This window comes from Castor canadensis, chromosome 7 (assembly GCF_047511655.1).
Source record: "Castor canadensis chromosome 7, mCasCan1.hap1v2, whole genome shotgun sequence".
Lineage (NCBI taxonomy): Eukaryota > Metazoa > Chordata > Mammalia > Rodentia > Castoridae > Castor > Castor canadensis.
The window spans coordinates 155,813,216-155,837,764 of record NC_133392.1 but is presented as its reverse complement, the minus strand read 5'-3'; the positions used below and the strand labels follow the sequence as shown (position 1 = coordinate 155,837,764).

Here is a 24,549-nt window from a genome sequence, read left to right as displayed (position 1 = left end):
GTTCAGGCTAGACTCAAACTTACAGTCCTCCTGGATATACTTCTTTCAAAGATTTTTATTGCAAAGGGGGTAACTGAAAGAAGGTCAAGGAGAGGGATTTAAAGAAAGGAAGGGCTCAGCATGTCTGTGCTCATTGGAGTGAGTGAACTGGGAGGGAGAACCAGGCAGTGGGAGGAGAACAGGACAGAGGGCCTGGGAGCCAGGCCAACTTAAAAGTTATCTGGCCTCTAGGAATTATGTCAAGCCATGTCTTCCTTAAACTATGCTGGACTTCCAGTTTGAACTGGATAACCATCCTTGAATTAGTTCTTATAAACTTGGTTGTAACCTACAACTAAACCTCATCCACCGGCGCCCTATCTCTCACCAGGTTGACCGCAGGCAGAGTGAGGTGGCCCATGGAGCTGGGTGTGCATACTTGGTTACTTTTCTATATGACTTTTGTTGTCATTTCATTTCTGATTGGAAGGAGAGATTTTTGTCCCCCTTAGGAACTCCCCGTCCTTGCACAGCCCGTTGTGGCTACTGTGAGTACGTCACGTTACTCCTCTGGTTTTTGGGTAACATGGAGTGTGTTTTTTGTTTTTTCCAAAATTGCTGTTTCTCTCCAGCATGTTCAAGCCATTCTAGTTCAGTCACAGGAATTACATAGTGAGGGAGTGGCAGAGCTAGAATTTCCTAATCTGAGCTAACTGGTATGTTCTTACATACTCTTTATCTAAGTCAAACAAAAGGCTCCAACTCTGGAGGATTGCACAGAGAGCTGTCTTGATAGAGTTCGTGCTCTTGCTGTGGGGTCACGACAAGCCAGAGAGTTTTTAAAGTGAATAGTAATGTGGATTGACTGTCTTAAGCATTACAGGCCAAGGTTTTACAAGTTTTCTAAAAACTGCAGGTCAGCGTGCAGCCCTGGCTCAAGCACCAAGAGTGTCCCCCGGTTGGCTTGCCTTTGCTTGTGGTTTTCCGGCAATCCCCTGGGAAGCAGGTTTGTTTTGTTTTGCTGCTTGTTAGTTCCTTAACACCAGCAAAGGAAGAAAAAACTGGCCATGTGATTAGATGTCGAATGTTTGCACGAAGTGGTGCCCATCCCGTGGTGAGTGGGGGAAGGTTCAGATGTTTAGTCACATTGACTCAGCACAATTCTTCCCTTGCTAAATCTCAGACACGAGCAATCAATTTATTCCTGCAACACCATCGGGTGGCGGGCTCTCCTTGTAACAGCCCGCAGAAAGAGGAAGTAGTTGGCACAACGCTGAAAGGCGTGCCTGTCACCAAGGTTCTCTTGAAGGAGCCAGAGTTTCTACAACCTGCTGTTTGTTCTCCAAAGCTAGTCATTGAGAATGAATTTCAATTCTTTTTTTCATTTACAGTCAACTGAACACGATAGGCACAGGTACTGCCAGGTACCTGTAGTGGTGAGTGCATGATGGGATCCCTCTAATCCTGTGAGGAGAGTGTGTTGGGCCAACATCAGGAGACCAGGGTTAAAGTTCAGTTCTGCTACTGACTGCTGGGAAAGTCAGCCTTCTGAGCCCATTTCTTTGTCACATCTGGTAAGGTGACTGAAGGATGGCATCTTCAGGTTTTAGAGCCCTTGTCAGTTTACAGGGAGGGAGCTTTTGTGGACCTCGCTCGGTCTGTCTGCTTTGGGCAGGAGGTGAGGCAGGCAGCAGGCAGCATCTTGCAGTCAGGCAGCCTGGAGATCTTCAGGAACTGATGGAGCACCATCCCTAGGTCCTCTTCAAAGTGTTTTCCAAGGGCTGCAGGAGGGGCTCAAGTGGTACAAGCCCTTGCCTAGCATGCATGAGGCCCTGAGTTCAAACCCCAGTGCCAACAAAAAACAAAACAAAAACAGTCGCACCAAAGTGTTTCCTTGTGCTTTTGGATTCTGGGACTCTGAGTCTGTGGTATCAATTCAGCCTGTGAGAGAAATGCCAGGGGTGGTGGCACCCAGCACAGGATCTATTGCCGAGTGCCCCATACTGGCAGATAGAGCCAGCAGGCCCAACTCGACCCTAGTGACTCACTCTTCCCTGGTAGACTTAAGAAGAGGGCCTGGTAGCCAGCCTGGGGTGCAAGGCTGGGCAGTAACAGAAAGATGTCAAGTTCGAGGCCAACATGGATGACATAGCAAGACCCTGTTTCAAAAATTCTGGAAATGTGTTTGAGTGGTAGAGCACTTTCCTACCATATGCAAGCCATGGGTTCAATCCCCAGCACTGCAAAGAAAAAAGGAAGGCTCCAGCTAGGTACAGTGACCATGCCTGTAATCCCAGTTACTGGAGAGCCGGAAACGGGGAAGATCATGGTTCAAGGCCAGTCAAGGGAAAAGTTAGGGAGACCCAATCTGAACAAGCCAGTTGTGGTGGTATCACCTGTTATCCCAGCTACCTGGGAGGCATTGGTAGCAGGTTCACAGTTCACAGGTTCACAGAGGCTAGCCTTGGGCAAAAAGGGAGACCCTACCTGGAAAAGGATTTGGGAATGATAAAGCCACCTATCTCGCAAGCCTGGGGCTCTGAGTTCAAACCCTAATACAAAAAAAAAAAAAAAAAGACAAAAAACCCAATATTTGGAGGAGGGACTGCAGTTTGTGAGTGTAGGAGACGGGATGCTCTCTGCAACAAAATTTTAAAAAGCATAAAATTAGAACCTTTCCTTTTTTTTTTCTTGTTTTGCCTGTGCTGGAAATTGAATCCAGGGCCTTGCACACTAGGCAGGGAGTTGGGGAACTGCAAAAGCCTCAGGTGAAAGCAGGGAGTCTGCCTGGGTGCCCACCTGCTACTCCCACTGTGCTCCCTGCCCCTCCCCCCTCCTCAGGGTAACACCAGTTCAGGGTGAGGGACAAACCTGACTGTGTTGGGGCATTGGGCGGGTGGGGGGATGGACCATGCAGAAACCTGTATGGTTTCACCAGCTGAAAGTGACAAACTTGGTAAGAAATGAATGGAAACCCATAGCTGTAGCTTGAGATCTCAGTCATCACTGATTGTGATGGCCACACAGGTAGATAAGTTAACAGTTGCTCCTGTGTACTTACAGCTCATGGATTGTATGGCAATTAAATTATTCTTCAAATCTGTATTTTCTTTTTTGCTTTATTTATTCATTTATTCACATGTGCATACATTGTTTGGGCCATCTTTCCCCACTTCCCTCCACCCCCTCCCCCTCCCCCCACCCCCTCCCTCTTCCCCCACCCCTCTATATTTTCTTTAAAAAACAAAAACTGTTGTGAAGTTGTGACATATTTTAAAGTAGGGTGCCCATAAGATTTATCATAGCTACACAAGAAGACAGATGTGAACTCAAGACTGTTTAGGCCAATTTGAATGTATAGCACCCCTTTTAAGAAACTGGTGTAAACCAGTCATATGCCAGCAACATTTAGTGCCTATCTGGTTTGTGCAAGGTATATGGAAGATGACAGAAGTACACTTAGGAGTATGATCAACATAGTCACTGTTCTCTCATGGTGCCACTGGTGGGTCACGCCTGTAATCCTAGCTACTCAGGAGGCAGAGATCAGGAGGATCGTGGTTCAAAACCAGCCACAGACAAATAGTTTGTGCGACCCTTTCTCAAAAATACCCATCACAGAAAAAGAGCTGGTGGAGTGGCTCAAGCGGTAAGTGTGCTTGCTTAGCCAGTGTGAGGTCCTGAGTTCAAACCCCAGTGCCACCAAAAAACAAACAACAACAACAACAAAAAACAGTGCCCCAGGCCTGGAGCAGACAGCAATTCGGCATCTAGAATGTCATGGGCTGGGGAGTGAGGGCAGAGATGAGTCCTTGTCTTCGCTACCAGGTACAGTGAAGAAATGGTAGGGGTTGTCACCTGGGGGACACAATCAAGGTTCATCATGGGGGAACCTAGCACGGGGCTCTTCTTCTACCCTGGCTGAGTCTAAATGGTTGGCTAATCTCTAATCAGACCTAAATTTAGGCTGGGGTCCATGATGCTCTAGGAAAACAAAAAGGTGATGGTAAGCAGCAGTGTGGCCTGAACCCCCAGCTACTCAGGAGGCTCAGGTAGGAGGATCGCTAGGGCCCAGGAGTTCAAGGCCTCTCTGGGCAACACAGTAAGACCTTGTGTGCCTGCTCCCACCTCCCCAAAAAAGGGGAAAAAACAGTGATATATGTAATTAGATGTGCACAGGACCCCATTCCCAAAGGAGTATAGAACAAAGGTGATGCCTGTGGGGATGAGGTAAGTCACTGGGCTTATGTGTGTTTGGATCAAGACAATAGATAATTACCAAATTCACAGCTTATGTCATTGTCAAATGGGGATTTTTTTTTTTTAATTAGAAAACAGTTCAGGTAATGGAACAGTGAGCCATGGGACACACTCCTGAATGTTCTTGCAAAGTTGCTTCCTTACCTCCCTCTGTCTCTGGAAGGTTTCTAGGAAGCTTGGTTTTTTCAATTCAGTCTTTTTCCCAGTACAGTTTGTGTCTTTTCTTCCTGAGTTCTTTCCATTAAAAAGAGAGGGTAAGGGGTTGGAGTGGCTCGAGTGGTAAAGCACCTGCCTAGCACCTGTAAGGCCCTGAGTTCAAGCCCCAGTACTGCCAAAAAATAGAGCGGGTAAGTCATGTTTGGTGTCACACACCTGAAATCCCAGCACACAGAAGGTAGAGGTAGGGGGATCGTGAGTTCGAGGCAGACTGGACTACGTGATGCCTATCTCATAAAACAAAAACAATACTTGACTGGCAGAGGTTGGAAGGATCTTTGTCCAAGCCTGGACAAAAAGTTAGTGAGCCCCTATCTGGAAAGTAACTAAAACAAGAAGGGCTGGGCACTTGTCTCAGGTGGTAGAGCACCTGCCTAGCAAGCACGAGGCCCTGAGTTCAATCCCCAGTACAAAAAGAAAAGAGTAAGGGGTAAGAAAGGGTAAAACAATTTCTCATCTTCCTCTATCATAAGGGTCATGACATATACCTCCTAGAACAAACAACAGGTTAACAAGAGAAAGGCATAACGAATTTATTTAATCCGAGTTTTACATGACACAGGGGCCTTCAGAAATGAAGACCTCAGAGATCCAGGGAAAACTGCTATTTTTATGCTGAGGTTCAGTGAGGAATGGACAGCCACGCAGAAATGCGATTGGACCAAAGGGTATGACCTAATGGTGATAGCCTGAGGGGAGACCCTGTCCAGACTCGTCTTGGCCCCTCTGTGCAATGTTCTTTCCTCCTGGATATGGATCAGGAACCCCTGGAATAAAGGTGTATGACCTACTATCAGACAAGGTAGGTCAGGGAAATTCTTCACAGATTCTACACAGAAAGGATGGAAAGAGGAACATTTGCCCATTATGTTCAAGGCCCTGGACTGCATCCCCAGCAAGGTTGGGGGTCTGGTGGGGGGAGGTGCAGGAAGGTTCGAGTAGTATTTCTAGGTTTTTATGGCTTGTTTGGGGGAAGAAGGGTTATAGTTTTTATGACCTGTCTTAGGGAAGAGGAATTCTGGCTTCCTTGGCTCCAGGGGAGAAAGAGGTGAGAGGAAGAAGGACTTGCATGGGTCATTGCTTCTGAGGCCTTTCCAGTGTCCTGCATTCAAAGTATTTAGCACACCAGTGTGCCACCCTTTGGGGCCCTGTGCTCCAAGCCCTAGCCATAGACACTAGTGGATGGGTACCAAATGCTAGATGCAAGGTCTCATTTCTTTTATTTAATCCTACAGCTACCCCGTGAAATTTTGTCATTCCTCTTTTACAGAAGGAGAAATTCTGAGACTCAATAACTTGCCTATGGGGTGTAGCTCAGTAGGAGAGCCTATGTATGCTGCACAAGGCCCTGGGTTCAGACCCCAGCACTAAAAAACAGAAACAAAAGACCCCTCTCCCCATAAAAACTTGCCCTAGAACTGAGAGCCTGGCTCAAAGGGTAGAGTGCCTGCCTAGCAAGCCTCATAAGGCCCTGAGTTTAAATCCCAGTACAGAAAAATAAATAAATAAATAAATAAAAACCAAACCAAAAAACAAAACTTGCCCCAAATTGCACAGCTTGAAAAAAATGAAACCAGAGTGAGCCAAAGTAAGTGTGACATCAAAACTCATTCCTTCCTCTATCAGGCACTCTCCAAGTAGTAAGTAGCAGCTCACTCCAGAAGCTGATTTGACTTCTCTGAATATGATGGTCCTGTCTGAGTCCCCAGATTTGATGACACGTACCTTAGCACCCAATCTCCAAGAGGTAGTTCCAAGTTAGCTTGGTCACTGTGGGACTCAGCTAGTCTCCATCTCTCAAATATGAGCTGGGCTATATCAGTGGTTCTCAAACTTCTTGGTTTCAGTACCCCTTTACGTAACTCAAAAACTAAGTACCCAATGAAATTGCTTACCTAAATTACATCAGTATATTTTAAAAACTAAGAAACTCTTGCATAGCAATTTCGCAGAACAAGACATTAATTAAGTAGTAGTGTTGGCGGGAATCACTGTCCGATTTGGGACATCTGGGTTGTCCTATTGGCCTTTGCATTTAATCTGATCCGTATCACGTGGCCTGGAAAGGGCTGGATGCCATCATGATCTCCAAGTCTGGATCAGGAGACCCAAGTCCTGGCCCCATCACACTCCAACAAGTACACCCACTGCCTGCTCTCCGGTCCGCAGGCTCATGTTTCCCACTCTGAGTGGTTGTGAGGATCAACATTTCGTGACCGGCAGGATGAATACAGCCGGCGGCCTCAGAATTGAGGGACTAGGAATATACCCCATAGTGCACGCAGTGATGGGAGGAAGCAACCACGGACTCGGGAAAAAGGCGTGCACTTGCCTAGTACACTGTAAATGTAGCCCAACTGGAGTTCCATCTCTACCGCCGCGCCGAAGAACCAGCACGGGCCCAGGCCGGTACGCGAAAGCGAAGCCCGGCTCACGAACAGGGACACCTCCACCTGCCCCTGCGCCGCGCTCTAGGCCGGCGCGCCGATGGCGTCATCAGTGTGCTCGGCGCTCTACTGATCTGGCCCCGGGGGTGGGCGTGCCCGTTTGCCCTCAGGTGGTCTAACAGGCGCCGGCGAGAACCAATGGCGTGGAGTACAGATCCGCCCCTTCCTTCCTATTGGCTGGCGCCAGAAAGCAGGGCGGTCAGCAGCCAAGCTCAGTAGGCCAGGGGGAGCCGGACACCGCAGCATACGCCCGGGAGTCCCAAGGCCCTTGGTTGTTCTTTCTCTTCGGCTCTGCTCGCCGCCGCCATGGCCCAGTGAGTGGCCTGTCCGTGCAGCCGGGCTCGGGTTTGACGTGGGGGGCCTTCCGGGGTGCGGGGCAGTCCCTGCCTGCTTCTGCTCCCTAGTTTCTTCAGCCCGGGGCTTGCCTCGCGGGACGGGGACCTCGCGCCTGAGGGTCGCGGGCTGGCACGCGCGGCCTCCCACCTCCGCGGCGCAGGCCCCGGGAGGGCGGAGGGGCGCGCACGGACTCGCCGAGGAGGACGTTCGGGCGCGGGGGAGGCTGCGCATGCCGGGGAGTCGGCGGGACCCAGTCGTGGTTCCGTGGAGCCGCAGGGCGCCGGCCGCCCAGGTGCAGTGGTGGAGCGAGCGTGCGCAGCTAAGCTGGAGCGCATGGGGAGGGTGCAGAGGAAGAGACTAGATAGCTGCTTATCCTATCTGTCCAAAGCCACCAAGTGGCACTGACATGTTTCTTTCTTCTTCGGCTTCAGAGCTGACATTGCACTGATTGGATTGGCTGTCATGGGCCAGAATTTAATTCTGAACATGAATGACCATGGCTTTGTGGTAAGTGGTTGGGGACCCAGTTTCACAGATTCCACCAAATCCGGAACGTGCCGCTCATTCAGTGTGCTCTGTCGCTGCGTATTTTTATTTATTTATTTTGCGGTTCTGGGGCTTAACTCAGGGCCTTCACCTTGAGCCACTCCACCAGCCCTATTTCTGTGAAAGGTTTTTCGAGATAGGGTCTCGCGGAACTGTTTACCCGGCCTGGCTTCGAAACGCGATCCTCTTGATCTCTGCCTCTTGAGTAGCTAGGATTACAGGCGTGAGCCACCAGCGACCGGCTGTCGCTGCTTATAACACTTTTGTAAAAGAAGTGCCACTTTGGTAGAGCTGTTCCTGCATCTGGAGGAAGAGGTTCTGCACTTTAAGTAGAGATGAATGGGGTGTGTTTGTTAGATTCTGCTGTTGCAGAGTTCTAACTTTATTGCTTAGTGAGATCTGGGGAAGGTGGGGAAAAAAATGTTTGTTTCTTTTTTTCCCCCTTGAGACAGGGTTGCCCAGGCTGGCCTTGAACTCCTGGGCTCAAATGGTCCTCCCAGCAGCTCAGCCTCCTGAGTAGCTGGGACTATAGATCACTGCTGGCTCTAAAGTGGCTTAGATGCCAGGATTATGGGGATAAGAGAACATACCCAATGTGCAAGTGGCGGGTTCCTAGATTTGATTCTGAGTGTTAGGCCATAGTGACAAGGCTCCACCTGGGGTGCAGTATACTGTGGGCACTTGCCCTTTGCCTCAGTTCTCTGCTGTTTCATCTTGCACGGGTGACTTGACAGGCTCAACCAGGTGGGCCCTCCTGGAGTCTTAGGCTGAATAGTGTTGCTTGGCCCACAGTCTGAAAGGCTTGTGTGTGTCCTAGATCTTCTAAACAGGCCTTCTGTCTTTTAGGTCTGTGCTTTTAATAGGACAGTCTCCAAAGTTGATGATTTCTTGGCCAATGAGGCGAAGAGCACCAAAGTGGTTGGTGCACAATCCTTGAAGGAGATGGTCTCCAAGTTGAAGAAGCCGCGGCGGATCATACTTCTTGTGAAGGCCGGCCAAGCTGTGGATGATTTCATTGAAAAACTGGTGAGGCCAGCTCCGTTTTCAGCTCCTGCTAACACAACAGAGCTTTTTCTGTGCTCCTTCCTCTAGCTATTTTACTTCAGAGATTTCTGTTTTCAGTTTCTAGATAGGAACTGGTCAGTTCTGACAAAATAATTGCTTACATGTTGCAGTCTTGGTTAACTTGATTGCACTACTAATTAAGTAACAGTATGTCCTTGGGTAGTAACAATTTGAGGACACTAAGAAGACATTTCAATAAGAATTTGTTAACAGTAACCTGTTAATGGCTTCCCTGTCTTTGATGCTTGCAGTCTGTGTGGTGGTGGCTCCATCCCTTCCCCTTCCATCCCTTCAACCTCAGTGTTAGGGATCTAACCCAGGCCTTGTGCATGATAGCTAAATACAAGTATTTTACCTCTAAGCTACATTTCCAGCTTGTTTTCTGTTTTTATTTTGGTGCTGAAGATTGAACCCAAGTCTTTACACATGCTAAGCTATACTCCCAGCCTGGAAATCTTAGTTTTGATTGTGTAAATATTTATAAATGTTTAGTGCTATTTACCAATAAATCTTAGTGTTTAAATTTAAAAGTAGATTTTCTGTTTTTAGTGTTCCTACAATTCTCAAATGGTTGTATAATTTAATATGAATGACAAGCAATCTGTATGGAATCCTAGGAACTGGGTATTTATTTTTGTGCCAATTTGTTGACTTTTTCAAGGGTTTTTTTTTTTAATTTGTTGTTTTTTGTCTTTTTGGGGATGAAATCCAGGGCCTTGAGCATGCTAGGCAAGTGTTCTACCACTGAGCTACATCTGAGCACTCTTTTTTTTTTGGCAGCACTGGGTGAACTCAGGACTTCACAGTTGATAGGCAGGCATTCTTACTGTTTGAACCTCTCCATCAGCCAGCCCTTTTTTGTGAAGGGTTTTTTGAGATAGGGTCTCATGAACTATTTGCCCAGGCTGGCTTCGAACCTCAGTCTTCTTGATCCTCTGCCTCCTGAGTAGCTAGGATTACGCCTGTGAGACACCAGTACCCGGCCTCTTTTTTTTTCTTTTTTTTTTAAGCAGTGTTTTTCAAGGTGCTCTTATTTGCTTGGAGACAAAAGTATGATGATATCTTTTTTTTTCTTCACAGTATTAAGGATTGAGCCCAGGTCCTCTTGGATGCTAGGCAAGCACTCCACACTTGAGCCAAGTATATATTTCTTGGAAATAAAAATAAGCTTGTGAGTGGAGGGGAACCAGTGGAAATTATTTAGATATTTGAAGATAACTCTACAGTGCTGGAGGTATGACCCCAGCACCTACCTTGCAAGCACAAAGCCCTGAATTCAAACCCCTGTACTTCCTCCCCGAAGTAATAGTAATAATCATAACTCTACAGCTACCACACTGAAAAAACCAAAGCAGTAGCCATTTGGAAGAAATGTTTTGTCATAGAAATGCAGTGAGAATCAATAAAGGGAACGGTTGAATGTACCTCTTGGAGAGCAGTATTAACAGTGGGGTTGTTTCCACAGGGAGAATTTGTAACCAGTATGCTATGGTCGTTTAAATGAACGGCCTAGAAAGGAAGGACACTGTGATAAGAAAGGACATGCTAAGCTTTTTTTGTGTAGCCAGGTGCCAAACTGCTCATGATCAACTTCTCACACAGTGGATTGAAAACCAGTTAATTCTTCTCCAACGTGGGAAAGTATTAGTGATATTAAGTGGAGCCCTGAAGACTGAGCAATAAAGAGTAAAGCCCGTAATGATTGAGTGTTCACATCTTTGCATGTCACGTGCCTCCCTCAAATCTTTTTACCATACGGGCATATTACCTGTCTGATTGGTATGCTTTGGGAAGACATTCAGGGCTTGGTCTCTTTTTGCCCTCACCAGGCTGTGGAGTTGAAATCATCCATTTATACACTGAACTATTGGATATATGTTCAGTGCACCCTTCTTGTGAACTAAACACAGATTTTTATAGAAAGGGTTTTAATTTTCACAGCTAGTCCTAACATAGCAGGTGGTACATGTGGAAAATACAAAATTCCCATGTAGATTTTGTTTGTTGTAAAATCTTAGAGCAGTTAAAGAACTGTGTCAGTTGTGGAGGGGTTGACTGGCTTTGGTAGCCTTAAGCTTTTAAATCATGTGTAACTGTAGCCCCAAAGAGGATTACTGAAGATTATATGATATAGGCTTTTAGACTGTGTTTGTTTAGGATAAATTCCTGTTTCTTTTCAATGGCCAGTGTTTGTTTTATTTCTGTCTTTGGCCCATCCTAATGCTAGTGTCTGGCTTCAGGTACCGTTGTTGGACACTGGTGACATCATCATTGATGGAGGAAATTCTGAATATCGGGATACTACAGTAAGTGTTCCTCAGTCTAAATTCTTTCAGGTCCTAAGAACATTCTAGAAAGAAGTATCAGCATTGCACATGAGATAAAAGAGTGAACTGTCCTGTGGTCTTGATTCTTTGAGAATTGGTACAGGTATGGTAGTTCTCAGCTTTGTTCTACTAAGATATACATGATAGATGAGGTTCTCAGTCACACTATGTAGGTTGACGACTGCTTAGATACAGAGAACTTATGCTTAACTTGTCCCCATCCCCTTGTATAATCCATGCCATGTCAGTGTATCATGCTGTTGAGAACTACTGCTCTAATGGTCTTAGATGCTGGGGGAAGTCCTGCATGCTCTGAAGTGCATATTAAACAAACTCTTCATTTTTTTTCTTTTTTCTTTTCGGTGCTGGAGAATGAAATCAGAGTTTTGCACTTGCCAGGCAAGCGCTCTTCCACTGAGCTAAATCCCCACCTTGCTCATTGAGTCTTACTGTGCAAGGTCTTTTCCATTAAATCAGAATGTATGTTTGGTCTTATTTACTCTTGAGGACAGGGCAGGCCTCTTGAACATCCAAGGTTTTTTGTTTGTTTTTTTTAGCTGCTATGCTGAAGGGATAAGCTTTCTTGAATGATTGATTTTTCCCAGATCTTTGTGTGGTGTTCCGGCAAATGTGGGATCTCCATACCTGCCTTATACCTCCTCTCATTCACTGGGAGGAACTTACTTTTTGAAAGAATCATGGCATTGTTTTTCTCTCCTTTAGCGGCGATGTCGAGACCTCAAGGCCAAGGGAATCTTGTTTGTGGGAAGTGGAGTCAGTGGTGGTGAGGAAGGGGCCCGGTATGGCCCATCACTTATGCCAGGAGGGAACAAAGAAGCCTGGTGAGTCCCCTCAGCACCACTACCTTTTGGCCCAGGGCAGCCTAGGCATTAGCAGAAGTGGTCCTGGCAGTGGGGCCCCCTGTGTGGTATGAAAGCCAGAAGATGCTGAGGAAGTTTCTTTCATCTAGACATTTTGCTCTGACATGAAGTATATGCAGGCTCCTCTCTTGCCTTTATCCTGCTACCGGTAGTGGACAAGACTGATAGTGAAAGGTCCACGTAGGTTTGGAAGAAGTAGTGCAGAGGATGTCCGCTGCACTGACTGCATTTAGAGTTAGGTCTGTCCCTGTTAGCTGGTATATGTATGGTCCTAAAATAACTGTAATAATTGTGAGTAGTGGGAAATAATCACTGGACCTAGGAATGAGGGTGACATTTTATTTAACTTCAGGGAAAAAGAACTTTACATTATTCACTGTGCTCTGTGTTAGAGGAATGATTGCCTTGGTGAGTGAAGTAGGGATGTGTGAAACATAAACGCGGAGGTGGCAGTGGGAGGGGAGGGAGAATCAGAATGGGAAGAGGCAGGTGGTGGATTATGAACAACTTAGACTGAGGGAAACACTGCTACTGAGGTCGCAGAAAGAAAGGCAGACAGGGAGAGTGGTGGACGGAAGAGAAAGATAGCAAAGGAAACATCCTTTTGAGGGAGATGTGGGAAGGTGACATGCTTTTCTGAGTGCATTTGAGTTGTATTAGGTAATGAAGCATAGGAGTGATGAACCGAACCCCAAAAGGTGAAGGGTTTATTTCAAGATTATCTTTAAATTACCTCTCATAGCAAGCCCAAAACTCAAACCCCAGTTCTGCCAAATAAATAAATAAGTGAAGAACTCTGATGAATACTGGGGATTTTCTTTAGTACATAAAAATGTAGAGGTAGGGAGCCTTTCTACTTCTCAGAAATTTAAAAATACTTATCATAGGGCACTTGGCCCATGGGCTATCAGAAACACAGTTCAGTTAGGCATGGTAGCATACACTTTTCGGCCTGGGCTACATTTCAAGACCCTGTCTCAAACAAAATAAACAATAACAAAACAAAAGAAACAGGGAAGGGGCGGGCGGGCAAAAAAAAAAAAAAAGAAACATACACACATTTCTTTCGGCGTTTACCTGGAGAGCTCAGCACTTTCAGTACTTTCTATGAGTACTTCCGCCTCCCGTTAGAAAGCAAAAACTTGGAGATCATGTCCATGAGTACTGAACTGATATTTCAACCCATCTTGTCCTCTGAGCTGAATTTCACTTTTCCTTTCCACAGGCCCCACATCAAGGCAATCTTCCAAGGCATTGCTGCAAAAGTCGGAACTGGAGAACCCTGCTGTGACTGGGCAAGTTCTGGGCTGCCCTTTGTTTTGTTTTTTTTTTTTCTTTTATTATTCATATGTGCATACAAGGCTTGGTTCATTTCTCCCCCCTGCCCCCACCCCCTCCCTTACCACCCACTCCACCCCCTCCCGCTCCCCCCCCCCTCAATACCCAGCAGAAACTATTTTCCCCTTATCTCTAATTTTGTTGTAGAGACAGTATAAGCATTAATAGGAAGGAACAAGGGGTTTTGCTGGTTGAGATAAGGATAGCTATACAGGGCATTGACTCACATTGATTTCCTGTGCGTGGGTGTTACCTTCTAGGTTAATTCTTTTTGATCTAACCTTTTCTCTAGTACCTGTTCCCCTTTTCCTATTGGCCTCAGTTGCTTTTAAGGTATCTGCTTTAGTTTCTCTGCATTAAGGGCAACAAATGCTAGCTAGTTTTTTAGGTGTCTTACCTATCCTCACCCCTCCCTTGTGTACTCTCGCGTTTATCATGTGCTCATAGTCCAATCCACTTGTTGTGTTTGCCCTTGATCTAATGTCCACATATGAGGGAGAACATACGATTTTTGGTCTTTTGGGCCAGGCTAACCTCACTCAGAATGATGTTCTCCAGTTCCATCCATTTACCAGCGAATGATAACATTTCGTTCTTCTTCATGGCTGCATAGAATTCCATTCTGTATAGATACCACATTTTCTTAATCCATTCGTCTGTGCTGGGGCGTCTTGGCTGTTTCCATAACTTGGCTATTGTGAATAGTGCCGCAATAAACATGGATGTGCAGGTGCCTCTGGAGTAACAGTCTTTTGGGTATATCCCCAAGAATGGTATTACTGGATCAAATGGTAGATCAATGTCCAGCTTTTTAAGTAGCTGGGCTGCCCTTTGAAGCCAGTTGGCCACATGGGCACATCTAAGTGACAAAATGCACAGCTGAGCAAAGACCACCTTAGTCCCAGTGATTAGCTTTGTGACAAGCTTCTCAGTCTTAACTTGCTACCCAAGCTGTGCCTAAAGTGTGTGTCTTAATGTCTTTGTGTCTTAATTGACTGTCCAGAGCTTGGAGGTCAGTGTGCTAGCAGAAGCTAGCCTCAGTTAGCTAAAAGATGATGTTCATAAGTAGGAGTAGAAAGGATGAGGTGAAGTAAGATGTTCTTAGCCATGTTACTTCATGGCCAAAGATTGTTGAAATCAAAGTGGGGTTTGCTCTGTGGGTGGAAGGAAAAGGATTGAATGGACTTTTGCTATGTCACATGTTCAGCCACAATTATGGAAGAATTCCTTTTACCTATAGTCTGGGATTCAAGTTTTCAGTGCTTGGACCATCATGGAAGAACAGGAGGCTGGGGTCAGTTCCCAGATACCTGCTCTCCTGGGTTTGGTGTTGCTGTGAGAATAAACTCTCACTTCTACCCATACTATGGATGGAAAAACATCACTAAGTGTGACACGAGGCAGGTTACTTCTCCATGTAGACTTCAGCTGCTTTATCCGAAAAATGTGGGAATTGGGCTGGATGGTCTCCAAGAGCTCTCTAGCTCTTAGTCCTCTTTTTTTTTTTTTAATATCAGCTGTTTTATATGCTTATTTTAAGTTTTTTATGCAGTCAAGAGTAGGAATGAAATAAGGACTCAGGCACATGAGGCACAGGGAAGCCCTTCCCCCAGGCCTGCCAGGCCTAGTTGCTGTCACTACAGCAGCTAACTTGGTGCCTAGTTTTCCCCAGGGGTTAGCATGGAGTTCAGTCAGACTCTGATGAGGGTGGCCAAGGCTGTGACATGAAGGGCTGCTCAATCTTTCTTAGTCTAAAGGGCTGGAAAGGGACTTTATTCCTTGATAGTAGATTACTACAGTAAAAGTGCAGTAATAGTCATTTCCCTTTTGATCCACCAATGACAATGTCATGATGAAAAAGCAGACTTGCCCTTAGTGTTTTGATCAAGCCAGAGTTGACTTTCCAATGCCTCCAGGCTTAGGCTGAGGTCACTGAAAAAAAAATGGTATTGTGATGAAAAGCAGTTGCTCCTTAGTTCACTGCTGAGGCAATAGGAAGGGTGAAGTAAGATGTTATCAGCCACAGACCTGCAATAGTCATAGTGGTAACAGTGAACTCAAGCAGGAAATCTCTGGTGTAAATGTGCACAGTATCAATGCTACAGTAACTGTCAGGAAAGAATTTCCTGGTCACTAATATGCCCATAAGCAGGTACATCCCCGTCATGGAGATGGCTGCAATGACTGTAGAGCCTGGTGCCATGAAAAATTTGACTCTTGTCACTTTGTTCTGATTCCTTGCCCACTGGACAATTTTCAGAAGATTTGGTTTCCCGGGTAGCTTATCTCTAGGGGCAGAATGTGTTGGTCATAGAACACTTGTAGCCATTAATATCCCATCATAAACCCATAAACTATTCTGATTTTGTATCTTGCCAGCTTATATAAGTGCAACTATAGGCCTTGGGAGAATGCATTTCTGGACTTAGAAGGGCTGGGCCAGACCTTGGTGCTAAGGCCATTTTGCTCTCAGCCATTAGGAACAACTATAATACATTTGTATCTAGAAAAAAACAAGTGACTTAATTGACCACTTTATTTAACCTGCAGTTGCTAGAAAAATGGTGACTTCTGGACAAAAGAAGAGTTTAAACTTTCAGATGGGGTTGGGAGGTAGGGAATGGATTTGAGAATGATGAAAAACAATGGAAAATACAGACTGAAGACCTGCAGGTACATTGAGAGGGTCTTGTTCACAAGTACTAAATTTGCTTCACAGTTGTTGTTTTCCTGTGAAGAGAGAGCCTTAGCAAAGGTTGCCATCAGGTCCGATGGAACTTCTCTGGTGCACAGTCTGCCTCTCTGAAGGTGCTTTTTGCCTTGGCAGGTGGGAGATGAGGGAGCCGGACATTTTGTGAAGATGGTGCACAATGGGATAGAGTACGGTGACATGCAGCTGATCTGCGAGGCTTACCACTTGATGAAGGATGTTCTGGGCATGGGGCATGAGGAGATGGCCCAGGTGAGCCCCAGACACTGCCTCCACCTGGAGGGAGTAACCACACTCAGATGAAAAGGGACTTGCTACTGACAATTAGTCCTTCTTCTTTCCTGTTCCCCTGGCTTTCTGACGGCCTGCATGGACTCAGCTTAACTTAAGAGAAGCTATCAGTTAATGGAACCATAAAATAAGATAGCCAGGCTGGGTGTGGTGTCCTATGCCTGTAATTCCAACTACTTAGGAGGTTGTAGATAGTAGGATTGAGATCTGAGGTTAGCCCTGGGCAAAAGTGAGACCACATGTGAAAAATAAGCAAAAGGGGATAGGATTCTTGCTACCAAGTGCAAGACCCTGAGTTCACCTGCCTACCAAGTGCAGGACCCTGAGTTCAACCACTGTACGGCCAAAAATAAATAAATAGTAAGATAGCAGTCCCAAGGCTGTACATTCCCAAGGAGACTTGGCAGCAGTCACTGCCTTCAGTTAGTGAGCCTTGCTGTGTCAGGCACTGTGTCCTGTCAAAAATATTCTGCTGCTTTGGCTGGAGGTATGGCTCAAGTGGTAGAGCACCTACCTAGCAAGTGTGAAACTCTGAGTTCAAACATCAGTACTGCAAAAAAGAAAAAAAATGAATTCTCTTTTTATTTTATTTTGCCTTATTTACTTATTTGCAGTGCTAGGGATCAAACCTAGGGCCTTGTGCATACTAGGCATGTGTTCTACCATTGAGCTCCATCCTCAGCCCTCAACCTTATTTTTTTTTATTTTTATTTTTATTTTTTGGTGGTACTGGAGTTTGAACCCAGGGCCCTATATTTGCTAAGCAGGTGCTCTACCACTTGAGTCACTCCTCCAGTCCTTCAACCTTATTTATCTTGACAGCAGTATGTTTCACTGGCTTGCTTTTATTCTGTCTAAAACGTTTTAGTTTTCATAGAAACTTTTTTTGTGTTCATATTTAATTGAATACAGTAATGTATTCATTCAACAAATACATGAGTATTGTATGTGAGGCACTGTTCTAAATGTTAAGTATAACAGTGAAGGGAATAGAGCTCAGTGGTAGAGTGCTTGCCTGTCATGCACAGTGGTTTGATCACCAGCTCCACAAGAAAAAAAAATGTATATAATAGTGAAGAAAACAAAAGTTCCTGCCCTCATGAGCTGGAAAATAGGCATAATTATTAATACATAGTATAATACTAGTTATAACAGTGATAATTATTACAAAGAAAATTAGACTGGGATAACAGTTTTATTTTTACACTTGATCTTAGTCAAAAGGCTGAGAAGTGATAGGTTTTACTTTTTTTTTTTTTTTGTGGTACTGGGGCTTGAACTCAGGACTTTCGCCTTGAACCACTCCTTTTTTGTGATGGGTTTTTCGAAATAGGGTCTCATGAACCATTTGCCTGGGCTGGCTTCAAACCTCGATTCTCCTGATCTCTGCCTGTTGAGTAGTTAGGATTATAGGCGTGAGCCACCATCACCTGGCTTAGGTTTTATTTTTTTATGTTTTTATTCTTGCATGTTGGGGATGGAACCCAGGGCCTCATTCTCGCTAAGCATATGCTCTGCCACATACACCCCCAAACCCCAAGAAGTTGGTGTTAGATCGGGTGATCACTGAAGGCTTCCAGGGAGGTGGTAGGGTGCACATAGAGACCCAAATGAAGTGAGGCTCTTGGTGTCGAGAGAGCAATTCTGCTGAAGAGAAAATTAACTAGGTTGACACCATATACAGCTGATTGACCTGGTGTGCATGAGACTCAGTGATCAGAATGAAGTCCACAGACTGCCTTGGGAAGAGCTTGTTAGCCCCAGGTGTTCATAGTGGTCAACCTACAGAGGACACAGGTGAATCAGAGCACCTGAGGCAGATGAGGGGCGTGCACTGCAGGACCTGCCTCTCACGTTGCTTTCTTCCATTCTGCATGTAGGCATTTGAGGAATGGAACAAGACAGAGCTAGACTCGTTCCTGATCGAAATCACTGCTAATATTCTCAAATTCCGAGATACTGATGGCCAACACCTGCTGCCAAAGATCAGAGACAGTGCAGGGCAGAAGGGCACCGGAAAATGGACTGCCATCTCAGCCCTGGAGTATGGCATTCCAGTCACGCTCATTGGTAATGGTCTGCTTTTCACCTGAGCCCTATTGGTCCCACTATTCTGATCTTTTCTTTCTTTCTTTTTTTTTTTTTTTTTTTTGGGCAGTACTGAGGTTTGAACTCAGGGCCTCATGCTTGCTAGGCAGGTGCTCTATCACTTAGCCACTCCACCAGCCCCCACTATTCTGATCTTGATGTCCTGGAGTATCGATCTAGATGGGTCTTAAGGACAATCCGTTCAATCTCAATTAGCTTTCCGAGTGCCCTTGGTCTTTCTGCACATGAAAAAATGGTTCTTATGGACCTGGAGGTAAAGGCAGAAATTACCATCCTTCCTGTCTGGTATTACCTTTGGAATATTTTAGCTCCATGATTTAATTATAGTCAGTGATATTAAGATCTCTTTAATAGGGAAGTAACCAGAGAGAAATTTTTCATAGAAAAGTTTACATTTTGTTTATACATTCAGGATTTGTTAATATTTTGCAGGTTCTCCCCAAGATGCTAAAAAAAAAATAGAACATAACCTATATATTTGAAGTCTCTGAACATTCTTAAGTTCCTTCCCTTTTGTCACTTACAGGAAAACCACTACTCAGGTTATCTTCTATTAATGAACTAAGTATCACACTCAGACAGAAATAAAAAGCTTTTTTTTTTTTTTTTTTTTTTGCTGTACTGGGGCTTGAACTCAGGACCTTTGCCTTGAGCCACTCCACCAGCCCTATTTTGTGATTTTTTTTCTGAGATAGGTGTGGATTATGAGAAGCCTGTGAGAACTAGACATTAGCACAGCTGTACCCAATGTTCTGTAGGCTGAGTTCGGCACAGCCCTGGCCACAGAATAAGGTGAGAATAAGATGCAGAACAGCTGTTTTTCCTAAGATGTTTATTTTCAGTTCAGAGAAGTAGAATGCAGGTTCCTCTTGTTACAGTGTCATGCCCTCCCCAAGAACTGTTGCTCCACCTCCTTGTTTACCATTGTGTATAAAAGATTTGCTGAAGGAGGATACGAGGCTTTTGCTTTGGGCTTTTGGCTTTTGGATGTGGGAGGCTTTTCGGGTAAAGGGAGGCTTTTTGATGAAGGGAGGCTTTTGGCTGAAGGGAAAAGGATTACTGAAGGGAAAATCAATTGCTGAAGGGAGGTTTGTTGAAGGGAATGAATTGCTAAAGAGGGGTTGATAGAAAGTCTGCACTGAGAACTTTATACATAGAAAAGCTAAGCTAAAGAAAAGCTAAAGAGAAAATGGGACAGTGCAAGTCTGAGCACCAAGGCTTTAAGAAAACTAAAGAGAGAACATGGGACAGTGCAAGTCTAGGGGCAAATACTTTAAGAGAGATTATGCTAAAGAAAACATGGGACAGTGTGAGTCTTAAGAAAAGAGGTTTTAAAGAATAGGGAAGCAAGGTTTTAAAGAATTGTAAAGGAGTAAGGCCTTAAAGAGTAAAGATAGAGAAAAAAAACAAAGTAAATGAAGAGAATAAAGTAATGAGGGTTGTGCAGCTCCACCCAAGTGCCCAACACACCTGGCCCCAACTCTCTGTCTATCTTGTGTCCTTTCTGCATCTCCCATTGCTGCCCAGTTAGGTTCAGTAATAACAAGGGAGTGAGAAAAAAGCTCGCTCCAGATAGGGTCTCTGGAACTATTTGCCCAGGCTGGCTTTGAACAGCAGTCCTCCTGATCTCTGCCTCCTGAATAGCTAGGATCACAAGCATGAGCCACCAGTGCCCAGCTATTGTTCTTTTTTATTTTTATTTTTTTGTGGTTCTGGGGCTTGAACTCGGAGCTTTCACCTTGAACCACTCTACCAGCCCTTTTTGGGATGGGTTTTTGAGATAGGGTCTTATAAACTATTTGCCCCTGCTGGCCTCCAACCGGGATCCTTCTGATCTCTGCGTCCTGAGTAGCTAGGATTACAGGTGTGAGGCACTGATGCTCTGCCGGCACTTGCTCTTTTAAGAATAAAGTAAGAGCTGGGTACAGTGGTATGCACCTGTGATCGCAGCTACTCAGGAGGCATAAATGGAGGATCACAGTCCAGGATCCTGGCCTGAGGAAAAAATGTGAGACCCTAGTCAAAAAATAACTATTGCAAAAAGGACTAGGGTATGGCTCAAGTGGTAGAGCATTTGCCTGGCAAGTACAAGGCCCTGAGTTCAAATCCTAATACCAAAAAAAGCCCAAAACAATAAAACAGATGCACTTCTGAAAAGACTGGAAAAAAGAGAATGAAAGTAGGTGCCTCACACAGTTGCTGAGAGGCAGACCTTGCTCCTGGCAAAATGGTTCTCCCTATAACTCATTTTCCTGTTCGCTTTTCAGGGTGCGCATTGCCTTTACCTCCCTCTCCTTCCTCATTTTGACTTCCTGATTAGTAATGCCTCACTCTGTTTGCACTTCATGGTGTAAGGCATATAAAGAGGGAAACAGGCTTTTCAGTCCTGCTCTGTGTAGAAGGAAGTTGCTGGTTTTTAGCCAATCCAAATGGCAATGTAAGCAAGGAGCATTTAGCCACCCTCTGACTTGTATCAGTGTATTACTGTCTCCAGAAGCATGCTCCTTTCCACTCCTTTATTTTACAGACTCTGTTCCCTTCCTGCCAGGGCAGGCCCACCGTCCCTGGGTGGTGTCATTCTTGGTGAACTCAGGGGAAGCTGGTCCTAGTCTGATCGTCCTTACGTAACACGGGAGGGATTGCCACACTTACTTCTTGCACAGTTGTCTTACAGTGCTTCCTTCCACAAATGTCCAGTCATCCTCTGTCACAGGGAAGGACAATGGTTGGGTAATGGCAGGAAGACATTTGCTCTTGGCATGTGTGAAGTTCAGTTGTATTCTCTAGTTTATGACTGGCATCTTTTATTTAAAACTGAAGTCCTGTTAGTTCCCAGAGATTTCAACCCATTTTGTCTAGGGGGAGAGGGAAGGAGAGAGAATAATAATACCATTATTTTTTTGGTGGAACTGGAGTTTAAACTTGGCTTACATTGTACTTGCAAAGCAGGAGTTCTACTGCTTGAGCCACTCCCCCAGTCCATTTTGCTCTGCTTATTTTTGGAGATAGGGTCTCAGGAACTATTTCCCTGGGTTGGTCTTAAACTGCAGTCCTCCCAGTCTCAGGCTCCCAAGTAGTTAGGATTACAGGTGTGAGCCACCAGCTGCAGGCTAGATTCTTACTACACAAGTTCTCAATTGAGCAAATAGTCTCTTAAAAGGGAATTTTGAAGATACTAAATGTCTTAATATTAAAATACTGCATACATTGAAATGTTTATTTGCATGAAGTAAAATTATGAAACTTAATGATTGTAGGTGTACTGAAAACTGTAAAATGTCAGAATTAAGAAATTTTGAGTGGGGAGTCCTGTGAATAACTTCTTAATGTACTAGTTATTTCAAGTTGTTATGAAACTAGTGCTTGAAAAGAAAATAAAAGTCTTTAGTGTCCTCTAGGGTATGGTGGCACACACCAAGAGCTTGAGGTCAGGCCTGGCAAAATTAGCAAGGCCCTATCTAAAAAAAAAACAAAAAAAAACAAAAGGAAGCCAGGTGCGATGGCTCACACCTATAATCCTAGCTACTCAGGTGGCATAGGTCAGAAGGATCTTGGTTTGAAGCCAGCCTGGCTTCAATAGTTCTCAAGACCCTATCTTGAAAAACCCATCACAAAAAAGGGCTGGTGGAGTGGCTTAAGCACAAGGTGTCTGCGTAGCAAGTTGAGGCCCTGAGTTCAAACTCCAGTGCACCAAAACAAATAAAGGGGCTGAGGGTATAGCTCCAGCAAGGAAGTGAGGCCCTGGGTTTAAAACCCAGTAATGCAAAAATAAACAAAAATGAGTAAAATTAAAAAATAAAGGGCTTAAAATTGAAACTTAAAATTTAACTATAGACTAATATTGAATAATTCTGAATAGTTATGTTTTCCCTCAAACTTCCTTTGAATTTTGAGGGTTTTTTTTTTTTAGTATATCTTTACAGCTGAATACCTGAATTCATGCTGAAAGACTGACTTGGAGTTTTAGCTATCAAATTAATTGTTTAGAGCTTTTATAAAAGTTTCTTTCTGACCTCAATTAAATTTTGTGGCCTCAGGTTGGAACTTTGAGCTCTTTCTAAAGCTTGGGTTTCCTGCCCCCTCTCCTTTCCCCATGCTCCAGCTGTGTGTAAGCATTTCATATAGTTTTGTGTGAACTCTGGTGATTTGTGACCATCTCTCCTTCAACATCTTCATGTAGGAGAAGCTGTCTTTGCTCGGTGCTTATCATCTCTAAAGGATGAGAGAATTCAAGCCAGCAGAAAGCTTAAGGGCCCTCAGAAGGTCCAGTTTAAAGGTGATAAAACGTTATTCCTTGAAGACATTCGAAAGGTAGGCAGTCCTTGGCCATAGGCTTCATTGGCCCTTTGGAAGGCAGTGGGTAGGGGTTGTGGGGGAGCTCTGAGGCCCTGGGGTGGCAGGCAGAATACAGTTCAGCCTCTCCCTTGATCTGATTTCCAGCATTTTCCTATACTGTCCTCCCTGGGGTCTCCATAAGGTGAGGAAAAGATGGGAGGAGGCTGCTCAGCTAAGTGCAGCTCTCATTTGTCTGGGTGTCTCTCTGCAGGCCCTCTATGCTTCCAAGATAATCTCATATGCTCAAGGCTTTATGCTGCTCAGACAGGCAGCTGCTGAATTTGGCTGGACCCTCAATTATGGTGGCATTGCCCTGATGTGGAGAGGGGGCTGCATCATAAGAAGGTAAGTGAGAGGCAGTCTTGGGTCTGGTACCATAGGCACACTGTATTGCCTTGCCAGATAACTGATCTCAGGACACCTGCTCATACAATTCTCTGTAACTGGTGACAGCCCTGTCACCAGACACTGGGAACAACATTGTCGTGGCTCACTTTTAATCTTATGCACTTGCCCTCTGTATTGGCACCACAGATTCAACTGGTTGCAAATAGAAAATCTTTGGAAAAATACTATGTCTGGGGCTGGAGGTATAGATGCTTGTCTGTGGTAGAGTACTTGTCTGTTGTACGCAAGGCCCCGGGTTCAATCCCTAACACCACCACCAAAAAAAAAAACGCCCGAGTGTGTACTGTATACACACAGGTGTTCTTTTTTCTTACCTCCTAAACAATGCAGTGTAACAGTTGTTTACATAGCATATACATTGTATCAGGTATTACAAGAGACCTAGAGATGACTTAAAAAATACTGGAGGTGTGACTCATAGAGCAGTTGTCTAGCAAGCATGAGGCCCTGAGTTTAATCTTCAGTACCACGCACACAAAACCCAAAACAAGACAAAACCCATAAAATGTGCAGGAGGATCTGTGTAGGTGATGTGCAAATACTATACTGTTACTTTCATAAGAAGAACAGAGTGGCTGTGGATTTGGGGTGCGGCCTTGTGTAGACTGATTACTCAGCCACTCTAACTGGATTGTCTACACCATGCCTTTTAAAGTAGCCCTGTGAGAATTGCCACGCCCCTGGTCTTGCCTCTGGCCTTTCCCTCTGCACTTTCATTCAGGTAACTGAGGGATGAGGACTGTAACTTTGAGCCTCTCTATATTATACATTGACTTATTTCCCCTGCTTTGTCCAGGCATTCAGCCTGCTTAAGTTAGGATCCATTGATTTCTTCCCTCTCTATTTCAGTGTATTCCTGGGAAAGATAAAAGATGCATTTGATCGAAACCCAGAACTTCAGAACCTACTGCTAGATGACTTCTTTAAATCTGCTGTTGAAAACTGCCAGGTATGTAACCAAGAACCAGGTGGCACAAGAATTCTCCCAGTGGGTTTTGCCCGGTGGCATCTGTGATCCATTTACCCACACTGATGCCTGTGGAAATGGAACCGATGCATCTCTGGGGCAAACCCAGCCGTTCATCCCTGGCTTTGCTTTGTGTTTAGGACTCCTGGCGGCGGGCGGTCAGCACCGGGGTCCAGGCAGGCATTCCCATGCCCTGCTTCACCACTGCCCTCTCCTTCTATGACGGATACAGACACGAGATGCTGCCAGCCAACCTCATCCAGGTAAGCAGGTCGTGAACTTTAACCTGGCTGGTTTCTGAGGGTTGTGTGACTACTTATTCCCCTAACCAAAT

The 24,549-nt window shown here is 45.1% G+C and overlaps 1 protein-coding gene, 1 long non-coding RNA gene and 1 other non-coding gene across 3 annotated transcripts in view; 2 read left to right on the top strand and 1 right to left on the bottom strand.

The window, feature by feature from the left end:
- Nucleotides 1-7,075: 7,075 nt before the first annotated feature.
- The window catches only part of Pgd (phosphogluconate dehydrogenase), an 18,277-nt gene continuing 803 nt past the window's right edge, over nucleotides 7,076-24,549 (top strand). The window contains exons 1-12 of the mRNA XM_020186117.2: nucleotides 7,076-7,216; nucleotides 7,670-7,745; nucleotides 8,631-8,810; nucleotides 11,090-11,155; nucleotides 11,900-12,018; nucleotides 13,283-13,352; nucleotides 16,223-16,357; nucleotides 18,277-18,466; nucleotides 22,686-22,816; nucleotides 23,052-23,185; nucleotides 24,098-24,197; nucleotides 24,356-24,478. Coding sequence (XP_020041706.2) covers nucleotides 7,209-7,216; nucleotides 7,670-7,745; nucleotides 8,631-8,810; nucleotides 11,090-11,155; nucleotides 11,900-12,018; nucleotides 13,283-13,352; nucleotides 16,223-16,357; nucleotides 18,277-18,466; nucleotides 22,686-22,816; nucleotides 23,052-23,185; nucleotides 24,098-24,197; nucleotides 24,356-24,478 — 1,332 coding nt within the window. The 5' untranslated portion in view covers nucleotides 7,076-7,208. The remainder of the gene's footprint in view (nucleotides 7,217-7,669; nucleotides 7,746-8,630; nucleotides 8,811-11,089; nucleotides 11,156-11,899; nucleotides 12,019-13,282; nucleotides 13,353-16,222; nucleotides 16,358-18,276; nucleotides 18,467-22,685; nucleotides 22,817-23,051; nucleotides 23,186-24,097; nucleotides 24,198-24,355; nucleotides 24,479-24,549) is intronic.
- LOC141425407 (small nucleolar RNA U13) lies at nucleotides 10,525-10,627 on the top strand. Its single transcript, XR_012450452.1, has one exon. It is a non-coding gene; the product is annotated as a small nucleolar RNA U13 (small nucleolar RNA).
- The window catches only part of LOC141425041 (uncharacterized), a 14,947-nt gene continuing 6,315 nt past the window's right edge, over nucleotides 15,918-24,549 (bottom strand). The window contains exons 2-3 of the long non-coding RNA XR_012450123.1: nucleotides 21,158-21,360; nucleotides 15,918-16,381 (exon numbers count right to left, since the gene is read on the bottom strand). This is a non-coding gene — a long non-coding RNA (uncharacterized lncRNA). The remainder of the gene's footprint in view (nucleotides 16,382-21,157; nucleotides 21,361-24,549) is intronic.